Source organism: Oncorhynchus kisutch, linkage group LG6 (genome assembly GCF_002021735.2).
Source record: "Oncorhynchus kisutch isolate 150728-3 linkage group LG6, Okis_V2, whole genome shotgun sequence".
Classification (NCBI taxonomy): domain Eukaryota; kingdom Metazoa; phylum Chordata; class Actinopteri; order Salmoniformes; family Salmonidae; genus Oncorhynchus; species Oncorhynchus kisutch.
In genome coordinates this window covers 47136382-47153237 of record NC_034179.2, presented here as the reverse complement: position 1 = coordinate 47153237, position 16856 = coordinate 47136382, and the positions used below count along the sequence as shown (strand labels likewise).

Sequence of the window (16856 nt, the reverse complement as noted above, 5' to 3'; positions counted from 1 at the left end):
TGAGGGGCCCCAGTGCTGAGGATCAGCGTGGCAGACGTGTTGTTGCCTAACCTTTACCACCTGGGGGACAGCCCGTCAGGAAGTCCAGGATCCAGTTGCAGAGGGTGGTGTTTAGTCCCAGGGTCCTTAGCTTAGTGATGATCTTCGTGTTCACTATGGTGTTGAATGCTGAACTATAGACAATGAACAGCATGAACATAGGTGTTCCTTTTGTCCAGGTGGGAAAGGGCAGTGTGGAGTACGATTGAGATTGTGTAATCTGTGGATCTGTTGGGGCGTTATGCAAATTGGAGTGGGTCTAAGGTTTCCGGGAGGATGCTGTTGATGTGAGCCATGACCAGCATTTCAAAGCACTTCATGGGTACCTACATGAGTGCTACGGGGCGGTAATCATTTAGGCAGGTTACTTTTGCTTCCTTGGGCACAGGGACTATGGTGGTCTGCTTAAAACATGTAGGTAATAAAAACTCAGTAAGGGTGAGGTTGAAAATATCAGTGAAGACATTTGCCAGTTGGTCTGCGCATGCTTTGAGTACACATCCTGGTAATCCATCTGGCCCCGCGGCTTTGTGAATGTTGACGTGTTTAACCTCTCTAGGGTATGTGGGACGGTAGCGTCGCACCTGAACAACGTCCAGTGAAATTGCAGGGCGCCAAATTCAAACATCAGAAATCTCATAATAAAAATTCCTCAAACATACAAGTATTATAAATATAAACTTCTTGTTAATCCAACCACAGTGTCCAATTTCAAAAAGGCTTTACGGCGAAAGCATACCATGCGATTTATGTTAGGTCAGCGCCTAGTCACAAAAAACATGCAGACATTTTCCAGCCAAAGAGAGGAGTCACAGAAAGCAGAAATAGACTAACCTTTGATCTTCATCAGATGGCACTCATAGGACTTCATGTTACACTATACATGTATGTTTTGTTCGATAAAGTTCATATTTATATCCAAAAATCTCAGTTTACATTGGCGCGTTACGTTCAGTAATGTTTTGCCTCCAAAACATCCAGTGATTTTGTGGAGAGCCACATCAATTAACAGAAATACTCATCATAAACGTTGATGAAAAATTCAAGTGTTATACATAGGATTTAAGAAACTTCTCCTTAATGTAACCGCTGTGTCAGATTTCAAAAAACCTTTACGGCGAAAGCACACCATGCAATATTCCGAGTACAGCGCTTAGCCACCAAAACAAGCCATACAGATACCAGCCATGTTATGGAGTCAACAAAAGTCAGAAATAGTGTTATAAATATTCACTTGCCTTTGATGATCTTCATTGGAATGCACTCCCAGGAATCCGAGTTCCACAATAAATGTTTGTTTTGTTCGATAAAGTCCATATTTATTTCCAAATACCTCCTTTTTGTTCGTTCGTTTAGTTCACTAATCCAAATGCACAAAGCACGGGCACTAAATAGAGATGAAAAGTCAAAAAAGTGCCATTAAAGTTCGTAGAAACATGTCAAACGATGTTTATAATCAATCTTTAGGATATTTTTGTCATAAATCTTCAGTAATATCCCAACCGGACAATTCCGTTGTCATTAGAAAGGAAAGGAGCTCGAGTGCGATAAACAACTCATGGCTTTCATCTGAGCCACTTACTGTGAGTGTTCTTATTCTCTCTCCTTTAATAATAGAAGCCTGAAACAACTTTCTAAAGACTGTTGACATCTAGTGGAAGCATTAGGAAGTGCAATCTGATCCCATTTACACTGCACTTTGGATAGGCATTCACTTGAAAAACTATAAACCTCAAATTTCCCACTTCTAGGTTGGATTTTTCTCAGATTTTCGCCTGCCATATGAGTTCTGTTATACTCACAGACATATTTTTTTTACAGTTTTAGAAACTTTCGAGTGTGTTTGGAGTGTCTTCTATCAAAATATACCAATTATATGCATATTGGTCAAAATACTGCCCCCTACCCAACAGAGGTTTTAAAGGTCTTGCTCACATCAGCTACAGAGAGCATTATCTCACTGTAATCCATAACAGCTGGTGCTCTTGTGCATGCTTCAGTTTTGCTTGCCTCAAAGCTAGCATAAAGGGCATTTACCTCGTCTGGTAGGCTCGCGTCACTGGGCAGCTCGTGTCTAGGTTTCCCTTTGTGCTCCGTAATAGTTTTCGAGCCCTGTCACATCCAACGAGTGTCAGAGCCGGTGTAGTAGGATTCAATCTTAATCCTGTATTGACACTTTTCTTGTTTGATGGTTCGTCTGAGGGCATAGCAGGATTTCTTATAGGCGTCCGGATTAGTTTCCCACATGTTGAAAGCGGCAGCTCCACCTGGACTGGACAAACTTATCTTTTTGAAAAGACCAGATAGTTTTGCTACGAAGAGTCTATGGATATCACATGCCTTGCACCAAAGTATATGCAATCAGGGATGAAGTGGCTGAGCAGCAGGAAGATTTTTTTTTTTGTAGCAGCAACGTATGGCGTGTGTGTTAGGGGAGAGTAATTTGAAAAGAGGCACTGCAGATAGTGCTGATGACTGGGAACTTGCCCCCAGTGATGAACTGGTCTGTCTGAACCACACATGAACAAGAGATTCTATATTTGGAAAGCCTGTTTCTGTCCTACTCTTGACTTTGGTGCAGGGCATGTGATATCCATAGCCTCTTCGTCGCAAAACTGCCTGATCTTTTCAAAAATATCCATTAGTCTAGCTGTGTCCAGTCCAGGTGATGCTTGTGCAGGCAGACCATTTACGGGAGGAAAAATGTCAGCATTGCGCAGCATCTGAAACCTGGTCCTGACTGAGTCAGAACGCTCCTTGGCGACAGCAACACCAGGCTCCAGAGGATTAAAGCTATAAAACAGGAAATAACAAAAAAATGATGTGAGATCAATCAAACCTGTGCTTATCATGTTTGAGGTAAATTAAATAATCAAAACATGTTGTTTATACTTTACATACCAAGTGTTGTCATCGATTCCCTGTAGAGACGCTACACCGCTGCTTTTGTGACATGGGATGGCAGCAGCTTTTCACCAAATGTTTGTGTCCTGGGTGACGTCCTGGTAATACTATTGCATTATCCTCGGCATAGTTGGTAATGACGTTCACAACTCGCTGAAAGTCATCATGCTTCAGGTGTAACCTGTGCTTGCTTGGGCCAGCTCACTTTTTGATGGGAAGCATTAGGCCATTCTCCTTGTATGACTGGTGGAGGAGAGTCAGGCGTGTTCTACCGATGCTGAAAGACACATTCCAGATACAAATATTTTGACCTCTACAAGTCTGGTTCATCCTGGCTAAGGTGTATGTAAACTTCTGACTGTATTTGAGACTGCGTTTAATTGAAGTTGTACAGTAGTTAAGAATTTGGGGATAAATTATAATGTTGATATATCACTACAAGCAGCAAAATGTAACGCACAGAGTGCATAACAATGCCCCCTAGACGTTTGAGTGGCAGGGTAAGCAGTGTTACCTGGTTACCTAGCATTATACCAACATTACCACTATCTGAGAATGACATTGAGATGCGCAGCTGGACAGCATCTCATTGCTAGCATCTGATGCTATCTGTTGCTAGCACACCTGTATAATGACCACTGTGACACCGCCCGGAGGCTTTTACCGTCTCTGCGCCTCATTCTCTCTATCTGCTTCTCCCATGTGATGTTTTTATTAAAGGAGAAGAATGGAGTCAACGCCAACACTGACCAGATATGACTAATTATGTGCTAGCATGGCCAGAGGCTAGCAAGCAGTGGTGTCTGGTCTTACTCTGAGGGTTAGTTCTCATTCACTCCAAGCACATTCATGAACATGATTTTTAAAATTCTAATACAAGATGATGGTGTATTTGTAGTGGGAGGTTTGTTTTAGTCTTACAGAGCATTCGTGGCTTGATTATTGGAGAAGTAGGCCTAATGGGTTGTCAAAGATTAGCTAATTAATGAAGAAATGACACCGTATAAGAAATGGCACATCTCATGTTATTTTTTTTATATGTGGACGATGAAAGGATTTTTCCCTCTCTAATGTAAATGAGTTTTAGTTGCCTCATGATTAATATGGTTTTGAAATTCTGGGCAGATACGATGACTGAAGCTTTCTGAAAAGAGTGTCTGTAGGATAGTCGGTGAAGCTGGTCGGTCGCTGACTGGCTTCTGTCTGAGCTCTTATCTCAGGCCTGTGAAGTCTCCAGATACATCTCGGGATCTCTGCTTATATGTGTATCATTTGGACATGTGAACCCACAAGCCGAGCTGGGCTAACAAAGTACCTCCTATCTGATCCACCCATGCCCTCTCTCCCAGGACATCCTGGTTTTTATCATGTCTTTTCAGCACTGATCCAATCGCCACGTATTAATCTCCCCTTCCAGGGCCACCCTACTCACCCGCCCGCCTCCATCCTCACATCCGATCACCTCGCCTCCAAAGACAGACTTACACCTGGCGATGGAAGAAGTCCAAGCACACTGGGATTGTGTGACGTCATGCAAAGTAACGATTTGGGGAGCTTAAGATTGTGTAAAGAATTCACTCAATTTAAAAATATATATTTTTATGGTCTTTGGCTTGTTGTACTCCGCTTGATGAAGTTTAAAAATGTAACTTAAGTTAAGTAAAATGTAGATGCGAATTTCATAAAAAAACATCTACCCACAGTAAACAATACATTCAGAAAGTACTCATTCACTTTTTCCACATTTTGTTACATTACAGCCTTATTCTAAAATGGATTACTTAAAACAAAATGCTCATCAATCTACACACACTACCCTATAATGATGAAGCAAAAACAATCCCAATCCCTTATTTACATAAGTATTCAGACTCTTTGCTATGAGACTCGAAATTGAGCGGGTGCATCCTGTTTCCATTGATCATCCTTGATGTTTCTACAACTTGTTTGGAGTCTACCTGTGGTTAATTCAATTGATTGGGCATGATTTGGAAAGGCACACACCTGTCCTATAAGGTCCCACAGCTGACAGTGCATGTCAGAGCAAAATCCAAGCCATGAGGTCGAAGGAATTCTCCCTAGAGCTCCGAGACAGGATTCTGTCGAGACACAGATCTGGGGGAGGGTACGAAAACATTTCTGCAGCATTGAAGGTCCCCATGAACACAGTGGCCATCATCATTCGTAAATGGATGAAGCTTGGAACCACCAAGACTCTGCCTAGAGATGGCCGCCTGGCAAAACTGAGCAAAAAGGGGGAGAAGGGCCTTGGTTAGGGAGATTACCAAGAACATGATGGTCACTCTAACAGCGCTCTAGAGTTCCTCTGTGGAGATGGAAGAACCTTCAAGAAGGACAACCATCTCTGCAGCACCAATCAGGCATGTATGGTAGAGTGGCCAGATGGAAGCCACTCCTCAGTAAAAGGCACATGACAGTCCACTTGGAGTTTTCCAAAAGGCACCTAAAGGACTTTCAGACCATGAGAAACAATATTCTCTGGTTTGAAGAAACCAAGATTGAACTCGTTGGCCTGATTGCCAAGCATCATGTCTGGAGGAAACCTGGCACCATCCCTACAGTGAAGCATGGTGGTGGAAACATCATGCTGTGTGGATGGTTTTCTGAGGCAGTGACTGGGAGACTAGTCAGGATCAAGGGAAAGATAAACTGAGCGAAGTACAGAGATTCTTGATGAAACCTGCTCCAAAGCACTCAGAACCTCAGACTGAGGCGAAGGTTCACCTTCCAATAGGGCAACAACTCTAAGCACACAGCCAAGACGATGTAAGATTGGCTTCGGGACAAGTCTCTGAATGTCCTTGAGTGGCCCAGCCAGAGTCCGGACAGCAACGCTTCTCATCCAACCTGACAGAGCTTGAGAGGATCTGCAGAGAAGAATGGGAGAAACTCCCAAAATACAGGTATTCCAAGCTTGTAGCGTCATACCCAAGAAGACTCAGTGCTTTAATTGCTACCAAAGCTGTTTCAATTAAGTGCTGAGAAAAGGGTTTGAATACTTATGTAATTGTGATATTTCAGTTTAATTTTTTTTAAATTAGCAAACATTTTTAAAATCCAGTTTTTGCTTCCTCATTATGAGGTATTGTGTGTAGATTGATAAGGGGGGAAAAATCAAATTTTAAATATCTGTAAGGTAACAAAATGTGAAAAAAGCCAAGTAGTCTGAATACTTTCCAAAGGCGCACTGTATACTGTATACTCTTCATTATCTGTTCAATGTTTAATCTTGCTGTGCCTTGTCTCAAAACATAAAATCAAAGTTGCCCTGGGGGTTGAATAGACTATGCATTTGAACCATCTTTGGTGCCTGAAAGCACCAATGACCGATTCTACGGCTTAGGGGCCCAGATATCAATCACTAAGAAGGTACCTGGAGGCCCCATTACAATAGAAGTTATCATCAGAATAGTGCTCTTAACTTTGGTCGTAAATCTCTTTCTTGTTTTGTTTTTTATCAGCTAGAGCTTCTCCTGTGAATGTATGTGCTTCCATTAAACTGGAGTAAATCTGAATAAATGTAGACTAATGTCAATGATTCACTCTAGCATGTGTGACACCTGTTACCAAAAAATAAGTATGGTTTGCTCCTGAGGTCAATGCACCCAACTAGGGGAATGACTTAAAAACGTATTTAGGGAATTGGAGTGGATAGGATTGTGATGTCAACTCTCTGCAAGGCGAGATTCTGAGAGTTCCTCCTTAGCCTGGGCCCCGGCCCAGTGGCTATGTTCCCTGTTCCGGCCCTTCACTTTCCCCCCATTAGCGCCGGAGGATTAGCCGTTAACGGTGAGCACCCCTCGTAGCCCCTCGATCGGTCCCGGGGCTAACCCTTTTTCTCTGTAACACAGTGGATCCTGGTGGCATTAATAGAGTTCTGGCTCACTGCTCCTCCCAAAGCATAGAGACTTTAACTGCCGATCCAGTCACCGGTCTGACTTGCCACACGCCGCACCCACAGAACTAATTTTGCGAAACACTGCCTCTCACCATGCAAATTAGTGATGTTATGATAGCCACTAATTAAATCGCCCAAAAGGAAATTGTTCACTGCGATTTCCATTTTATTTGGCATGTCTCGAAACGGTCGGATAGTCAAAGGGAAATTAATGTTTGGCTAGGCATGTCACCATTGAAGAACAATTGGTTATTGGCTGCAGAAGAAGTGCATTTTATTGGTAATTGTTTGTTTACCTGATGATAATTTTACTTAAGCTTATCTCAATTTTTTGTTCATTGGTGCTCACTGGCAACTGTTGTAGTCTGACGGGTTTAATGAAAGTGCTGTTACTTATTTTAGAACAGGTGGGTGCTTTTTTGAAAGGGTAAAATAAGTTAATGTGCCACTTGTGTATGGATAATTTTTCTTTTTTTGGCAGACCTGCCTGCAATTAGTTGTATTGTAACACGTAGAGGTGGCCATTCCGTAAGCATACACTATTTTTTCATGCTTGGTGAAAGACAACAATTCTTCAAACTTCAAGAACAAGTCATCAGTGTAGTTGATTGACATATAGTGTCTTTGCTCGTTTTACATGTTGAATTGATGAGGCAAACTCACTGCCATGAGACTCTCATCCAAGATGTTTATCTTGAATTGAAAAGCAGGAGCTGATGACATTGCAATATGATTGTTTGTCAAGCAAAGTAAGTTTGATATCTGGACTGTAATTGCTTTCATTCTCAAATCCTCAACTTTATAACAGAGGATTTGCAAATTTTTTCTGCTTATTATAGCCAAATACTAATTTGGGCAATTCCCTGTATTGCTTGTAATTACCACCTTCCTTGCATTATTGCTTTCTTGTGATCAACCTCCTGTCGAAACGGTACCCAAAACAAAATAACATTAATTCTCAATGTCTTTGACATTTGTTTCACCAGGGGTGATTTTTGCTGTGTAGACTTACCTAATAGTGTAGATGTGTCACTGCATGCACACCCAGAGGAACCCTCCCGTCAATTCAAGAACAAGAGGAAGCTGTGCTCAATCCAATAGGGGTTTTATCAGACTCCCATCACGGACACTAATCCTTGGTTCTTGGTGGAGCATGGACGCAAACAGCGTAGTGACTACGTGTTTAGCCAGTATGGCTGACCCCATTTAGTTGACTGGGTCGATTGTTTGGTTGATAGGCTGTTGGTTGACTAAGATTATTATTTTTTGGGGCAGTCTAAAATGTATACAGTACCAGTCAAAAGTTTGGACACACCTACTCATTCAAAGGTTTTTCTTTATTTTTACTATTTGGCACATTGTAGAATAATAGTGAAGACATCAAAATGTTGAAATAACACACATGGAATCATGTTGTAACCAAAAAAGTGTTTACCGAGTAGATTTTTCCCGAGTTTCAACTGTTCTGCCTGCGGCTATGGAACCCTGACCTGTTCACGGGACGTGCTACCTGTCCCAGACCTGCTGTTTTCAACTCTCTGGAGACAGCAGGAGCGGTAGAGATACTCTCAATGATCGGCTATAAAAAGCCAACTGACATTTACTCCTGAGGTGCTGACCTGTTCCACCCTCGATAACCACTGTGATTATTATTTGACCCTGCTGGTCATCTATGAACATTTGAACATCTTGGCCATGTTCTGTTATAATCTCCACCCGGCACAGCCAGAAGAGTACTGGCCACCCCTCATAGCCTGGTTCCTCTATAGGTTTCTTCCTAGGTTTTGGCCTTTTCTAGGGAGTTTTTCCTAGCCACTGCTTTTACACCTGCATTGCTTGCTGTTTGGGGTTTTAGGCTGGGTTTCTGTACAGCACTTTGAAATTTCAGCTGATATAAGAAGGACTTTATAAATACATTTGATTTGATATTATGGCAAGAAAAGCTCTAAGCAAAGAGAAACGACAGTCCATTATTACTTTAAGACATGAAGGTCAGTCAATCTGTAAAATTTCAAGAACTTTTAAAGTTTCTTTAACTGAAGTCGCAGTTTCATCAAACGCTATGATGAAACTGGCTCTCATGAGTACCGCCACAGGAAAGGAAGATCCAGAGAACTCTGCCTAGAAGGCCAGCATCCCGGAGTCTCCTCTTCACTGTTGATGTTCATACTGGTGTTTTGCGGGTACTATTTAATGAAGCTGCCAGTTGAGGACTTGTGAGGCATCTGTTTCTCAAACTAGACACTAATGTACTTCTCCTCTTGCTCAGTTGTGCACCGGGTCCTCCTACTCCTCTTTCTATTCTGTTTAGAGCCAATTTGCGCTGTTCTGTGAAGGGAGTTCTACACGCCCTTGTACGAGATCTTCAGTTTCTTGTTAATTTCTCACATGGAATAGCCTTCATTTCTCAGAACAAGCATAGACTGACAAGTTTCAGAAGAAAGTCAGGAGAAACGTCTTTGTTTCTGGCCATTTTGAGCCTGTAATCGAACCCACAAATGCTGATGCTCCAGATACTCAACTAGTCTAAAGAAGGCCAGTTTTATTCCTTCTGTAATCAGGACAGCAGTTTTCAGCTGTGCTAACATAATTGCAAAAGGGTTTTCTAATGATCAATTAGCCTTTTAAAATGATGAACTTGGATTAGCTATCACAACGTGCCATTGGAACACACAGGAGTGTTGCTGATAATGGGCCGCTGTACACCTATGTAGATATTCCATAAAAAATGTGAAGTTTCCAGCTACAAAAGTAATTTACAACATTATCAATGTCTGCACTGTATTTCTGATCAATTTGATGTTATTTTAATGGACAAAAAAATGGCTCTTCTTTCAAAAAAGCAAGGACATTGTCGTATATTTGCTATCATTAAATTGAAGACTTCATTTTTAAACAAATATTCCTGTAATTAGTATTACGCAATTAAACTGAATAATCATGTTACTGTAATTAACTAGGAAGTCGAGGCCCCAAGGGAAGTATTCAGATTACAAAGTTATAATTTCCCTATATAACCTTTCAGATATTTACATATCTGATCAATAGTCGTCTGATTAATGATTTATTTATTTTACCTCACGTTAGTCTCATTCCAAACGTTGTAAATTGTTGGTTATCTGCACGAACCCAGTCTTCATTGGTCATCCATACATCAATTGTCTTAAATCACTTATTTATTACTAAGTAATTCACAGAAATGCATAAACCACAAACATTGCAAATGTGGTTACATGAAATGATAGGAGAATATGCCCTAGTGGGCTGAACCGGCATGGCGGCTTGTTATACAAAGGAGAAGTCATTACAGAGTTAATTATAACAATTAAAATGTTAATTCTTTACACATGAACGTTCACTCATTCGGGAACAATTGCAATCAATATATATATTTACGCTCAGTGTGTCGTCTTGATCGCTGGTGAAAAGTTTGTCTTTCGTAGAATTGTCCGTCTCCCTCTCTCTCCCTGTCTTGGTTAGAGCGGATAGTTCAAAGTGACATTCGTTATAGAATGGATGTTTCGGCGGTTGTCGTTCTTCGCGTTCAATGATACCGAATTCCTAGCTGCAGACTAGTAATTAATATCAAAGACTTGTTCTCATTCTGTCGGTATCGATAGTCTAAGAGTTTAACCACATGGTATGGTTAAAAGATTCTACAACCTTTGTCCCCCTCCTAATGGAGAAAAACATGGTCTGCTGATAATTTCTCAAAGTTGGGTTTTATTCAGAATGGCAGAAAAGGGCTGTCCCAGGATGTCTGACCCTAACTGGGCTCAGGGGCGGTCCTCTGATTTAGTTCAAATCCAATTCCCTTTTTGAGTTTTCCTTCATTAAACAGTTCAAAATCACATTGTAAAATTGTGTAAACAGTATCATATTCACTCATTCATCTTATACAACAATTAGATGTAAACCTTATATCTGGAGCTATTATATAAACAGCGTTATGGTAATGTGGCCACACCATCTCCCATGAGCTTCCCAAGTTGTGACAAACGGACCAGTTCGTAGCTGTATTCTTCACCGATCTTTTACACTTTCTCCGGAACATGAAATTTGTTTGTACCTCAAGTTATGTAAGGTGGAAGGATTTCCTTTGTCTCCATGAAAAACTACTCTCTATAACTGTGTGTCCATGAGGTCTTTTCAGGAATTTACGACCTCTGACCACAGCAGCCTAGTTGAAGGAGGCAATGGGGAAGCAGGGAGAGAGGTTGGGGTTGCTATACTCAGAGGCCAACGTCATGACAACATTTCTTTTGAACGGTAGTATGTGTGTGTGTGTATGTATGTATGTATGTATGTATATATATATTTATTTATTTAGTTATTTATTTATTTTATTTATTTATTTATTTATATTTACAAAAGTTGAAGATGAGAAATTAAGGGAATTAACTGTAAATGTACTACTAGTGATACTGGTGTGCCACCCCCACGGCCTCTGCAATGGACTAGCTCACTGAGACAGGCGTGAATCAGACAGGTCTCATGTGCCATAAAAAAAAAAATATATATATATATATTTTTTTTTTACATTTACAGTTAATTCTCTTAATTTCTCATCTTCAACTTTTGTTTATGCTCATTTCTGTTAATGCATTCAATGTTATTACAGTATTTGACCATTCTCATTGTGGACACGTTATTTGTGGACCGCACAACCTAGGCTACACTTGTGTGGAACAAGTTTTGTTTTTTGAATTGGATTCAGGAGTTGTCAATTTATTCATTGTCGTTTGTTTGTAGCGCTCCCGTCAATGTTGCACCAGCTTATAGATAAAAGTATGCCTAGGCTACTTGGCCTGTGCACAAATGTAGGCCTTTAAATATTTCCATTTGGGGATCTGATAGTGTTTCTGATTGTTTTAAATCACCAATATTGTGGAACTTCTCAAATAAATGTTTTCTTCACCTCAAACAGCAAGGAAACAAAGTGTTTCTAGATCCATTGAGAAGGACAATAGTTCCTCAACGTAGCCTATTTTGTGAAGTGGGGGAAAGAATGTCATGCTCTGTTCTGGTGGAAACATCATAAAATAGGCTATTTAACATGGTTAGCAATAGAAGTTACTTTTTAAAATTTTGATTAACCACATGATAATGCTTTTGAGATATGTAAATATTATTATAAATTAAATGAAACTTTTCCACTATATGTGCATATAAAAATCATAACTGGTACGGTATAAATAGTAAGATAAACTGGTACTCCAAATGAACAAGGTTGCCGACCTCTGGTGTAGCCTATTAGGAGCGTAATAGCAGGAGCGTAATAGCAGGAGCGTAACAGCAGAATCTGCAAAGGCCAGCAGCAGCGGGAGGAAGAAGGTTGGGAACAGGTTATTTTTCTTCTGGTTAGGTTATCTTGATCTCTGCCTCCCTCGAGTCATGTGTGTGTAATTATTTAATCACAGTGTGCTTAAAGCATCAGTCAAGCTCAGTAGCCTACATATAGTTGATTTTATTAAAACACATAGGGTGTGTCTATATGGAAAAATGCACATTTAATTTTGACCAACAGTCCACCATTATTTTGTTTAGTCTGGGACAGCCCTATTAGCCAGCAATGCAGGGTGGACATATGCTGTGCTTGTTAAACTAGATTAAAGCCCCATTAACATGGCAGCAGAGATAATGAAGGCCCTTGTTATCGGACCTGATGTGAATAATGTTGCTGCACCACCTTTTGCCCTTTCATGTTGTTCTTGAAGTGACAGTTGTGATTCCCCAGTAGACAGACCACTGTGTTCGGCCCTACCTCTGAAAGCATCTTGTACCTCCCTTAGGCATATCAATAACAGCATTGACATGCTCTTCCTTCACCGTAATGACTACTAAAATGCCTGTATGTACTTGTATTCTCATGTTTCTTAAAATTCACATCACAGTTCTTGGTTTTTAAATTAGATTTTCGATTATTAACTAAATTATTATTATCACTGCATTGTTGGTAAAGAGCGCATGAAATACGAATTTCACTGTACTGTTTTACATCTGTTGTACCCTGTGCAAGGGGTGAATGACAGTTTAAACTTTGAAATTACTACTGTGATTAAATAATGAGGAAAATGGCGCCTGGCAGCTTTTACATTTGTGTCATGCTTCCTCCCCTGGCCATGACAAATAATTAAAGAGGTAAATAAGTAAAGAGGTCAATGCAATGAATCTCTGTCATAAAGACAGGAAAATAATGCACCTGTGGGATTTTTGCATTTAAATGTGACATGTTTCAATTGGTTTTGTTTTCTGGCATGTTCATAGGACCGCTTTTGTGTATATACATTAGCTTTCATACAGGGACTTTCTATTGGCCCAAGACATCCCTGCTACTTTTCATGTAACCTATGCGTCAGTCCATTGTGTATGATTCAGTCTATTTGTTTTTCTCATTTAATTTCACCTGCCAGAAAATTTTAGAGAGACAATTGACATTTTCTCAGCTTTGTCACTGATGTCAGAGTTCCTGTGATCTACAGTGAAAATGGTGTGTCAGCGGAGCTGGTTGCTTTCCAACTGGCAGAAGTCAATATTTCCGATTACATATAGGCCCTAAAGTGGTTATTTACCGCATTAGAACACGGAGGAATGGATTTTTATAAATTACTATAGGTTATAAGAAAAGAAGCCATTTGTTTTTCAATGCTGTACTGTTTAATTGAGTTGTACATTTGAGCTATTCAGAACAGTGCACCCTCATTCGTTCAAGAGTGTTCCTGCTGGGCCCCTGTAGCCCTGCTCATGGGCAGTAATTCCATAGATACAGGCTGAAACCAGGCACTATACTATCATTACTACCCTATGAAAATGCCAGCGAGTCAATCCTACTTCTCATTCTCTTGCACTTTCCTGGCTCACTAAATGACTGCAAAGTGGATTCCTCAAATGTAATAGTGAGAAATACACTCAGTATACCAAACATTAGGAACACCTTCCTAATATTGAGTTGCACCTCACCTTTTGCCCTCAGAACAGCATCAATTTGTTGGGGCATGGACTCATTGGGGCGTGCTTCCCAAAGTTCTGTTAAGTTGGCTAGATGTCCTTTGGGTGGTGGACCGTTCTCGATACACTCGGGAGTCTGTGAGCTTGAAAAACCCAGCAGCGTTCTTGGCACAAACCGGTGCACCTGACACCTACTACCATTCCCCGTTCAAAGGCACTTAAAGCTGTTGTCTTGCCAATTGACCCTCTGAATGGCATACATGCACAATCCATGTCTCAATTGTCTTAAGGCTTAAAAATACTTCTTTAACCTGTCTCCTCCCCTTCATCTACACTGATTTGAAGTGGATTTAACAAGTGATAAGGGATCATAGCTTTCACCTGGATTCACCTGGTCAGTCGATGTCATGTTTTGTATACTCAGTGTATGTGATAGACTCACACGAAAAACTATGGAAGCCAGAGGAGGAACATTTTTGGAATGCCAAACTCCTGTTGCTGATGTTCAGGGGTTTCGGGGAACTTGCTTGCTGACACAAAAATGTGATAATGCAGTTGGCCGGCAGAGATAAGGAAAATGGCTGCGGCCATTTGAAAAAAAGGTCTGGTTCTGTGGTTGTTGCCGGCTACGAGTATGGCCAAGGTATGGCTGGGAGGTGGCATTTGCAAACTCTGGAGCAGCTGCTATCAGCCCTGACATTTTAGTGCCTGCTGTCCATTAGTGGCACGGTGGCGGTGCCCACAGCACTGAAAGGTGGTGAGCACAGTGCCCACCACCAGTCTGTTAGCATGTTAATGTCAGGACCCACTGGGCAAAAACTGGTTGAATCAACTTTGTTTCCACATCATTTCAACAACAATGAATTCAATATGATGAAGTTGAATCAACATGGAAAACTGACTGGATTTGCAAAAAATGTTTTTTTCACCCAACTTTTTACCTAAATCCAATGAAAGGGTGAAATATTTTATTAGTTTGACATTGAATTCATGTTAGTTTACAACTCAATCAAATGTACAGCAAAACTAGATGTTGAACTGACATCTGTGCGCGGTGGGGAGACAGTCAGTGCATGTCAGTGCATCTCCAGACATGGCGGTTGTGACCTCTGGGAGTTTAGACATTGCTATTAGTCCAATCTGAGTCTTTGAAATTATAGTTATTTTCCTCTTGGGTATTCGTGGACAAGCAAGAGCTGCTCGCTCGTAAAATTCTTGACTTCTGTGCCGCTGTCATTTTTTATGTCTAATATATGTAAATTGCACATTTTCAATGTTTGTCTGATGTGAGGCTGGGCCTCGCTCTTTGTAAACTTGGGCCATGTTCGGTATCCAGGAAACTGGAGAAAATGTATTAAAACGGAAGAAGTACGACTTGACCTTTACGAACGCACATATTTGTCCTCAAAACTGATGACAGCCCTTCTGTATGTGTTTTCCAGGTGTGGAAGCGCTCTGGAGCCTGGTTCTACAAGACCCTGCCCAATTACGTGCGCCCAGGGAAGGAGGGGCAGAGTGGTGCTGCTCTCGGACTGCAAGGGGCCCAGAGAGGAGGGCAGAAGATGGCCAAGAGTTCCACAGTCAGTCAGACCTACACATGGGCATACAGCAAAGGTCAGTCATTCACTTAAAATCTATGGGTGAATTTGGTGTCATTGTGGCTTCTGAGACATGCACAGAACTGAATATAACCATCAGTTCTTTATATACAGTACCAGTCAAAAGTTTGCTCATTCAAGGGTTTTTCTTTATTTTTACTTTTTTCTACATTGTAGAATAATAGTGAGGACATCAAAACTATGAAATAACACATATGGAATCATGTAGTAACCCAAAAAAATTTAACAAATCAAAATGTATTTTATATTTGAGATTCTTCAGTAGCCACCCTTTGCCTTGATGACAGCTTTGCACACATTTGGCATTCTCTCAACCAGCTTCAATCAATCAATCAAATGTATTTTTAAAGCCCTTTTTACATCAGCCAATGTCACAAAGTGCTATACAGAAATCCAGTCTAAGATCCCAAACAGCAAGCAATGCAGATGTAGAAACATGGTGGCTAGGAAAAACTCCCTAGAATGGCAGGAACCTAGGAAGAAACCTAGAGAGGAACCAGGCTCTGAGGGGTGGCCAGTCCTCTTCTGGCTGTGCCGGATGGAGATTATATCAGTACATGGCCAAGATGTTCAAATGTTCACAGATGACCAGCAGGGTCAAATAACAATAGTCACAGTGGTTGTAGAGGGTGCAACAGGTCAGCACCTCAGGAGTAAATGTCAGTTGTCTTTTCATAGCAGATCATTCAGAGTTAGAGACAGCAAGTAGAGAGAGAGAGAGTTGAAAACAGCAGGTCCTGGACAAGGCAGAACGTTCGGTGAACAGGTCAGAGTTCCATAGCCACAGGCAGAACAGTTGAAACTGGAGCAGCAGCATGACCAGGTAGACTGGGGACAGCAAGGAGTCATCAGGCCAGGTAGTCCTGAGGCATGGTCTTATAGGGCTCAGGTCCTCCAAGAGAAGAGCAAAAGAGAGCGAGTTAGAGGGAGCATACTTAAATTCACACAGGACACCGGATAAGACTGGAGAAATACTCCAGATATAACAGACTGACCCAACCCCCCGACACAAACTATTGCAGCATAAATACAGGAGAGATCGGGAGACACTGTGGCCCTGTCCGACGATACCCCCAGACAGGGCCAACCAGGCAGGATATAACCCCACCCACTTTGCCAAAGCACAGCCCCCACACTACTTGAGGGATATCTTCAAACCACCAACTAACTACCCTGAGATAAAGCCGAGTATAGCCCACAAAGATCCCCCCACGGCACGAAAGTTCTCCCACTTGATGAGAGGCCTGTAATTTTTATCATAGGTACACTTCAACTATGACAGACAAAATTAGAAAAAATCCATAGCATCAATGCCTTCCTCTTGCAGGAACTGCTGACACACTCCAGCCACATGAGGTCTAGCATTGTCTTTCATTAGGAGGAACCCAGGGCCAACAGCAACAGCATATGGTCTCACAAGGGGTCTG

The 16856-nt window shown here is 41.3% G+C and overlaps 1 protein-coding gene across 5 annotated transcripts in view; it reads left to right on the top strand.

Annotated features, from left to right (window-relative positions):
• The window catches only part of LOC109892925 (double C2-like domain-containing protein beta), a 303986-nt gene that overhangs the window by 44149 nt on the left and 242981 nt on the right, over positions 1–16856 (top strand). For all 5 annotated transcript variants that reach the window (XM_031826820.1, XM_020485811.2, XM_031826817.1 and 2 more), the window contains one exon: positions 15253–15424. In XM_031826820.1, the coding sequence (XP_031682680.1) occupies positions 15253–15424 (172 nt within the window). The remainder of the gene's footprint in view (positions 1–15252; positions 15425–16856) is intronic.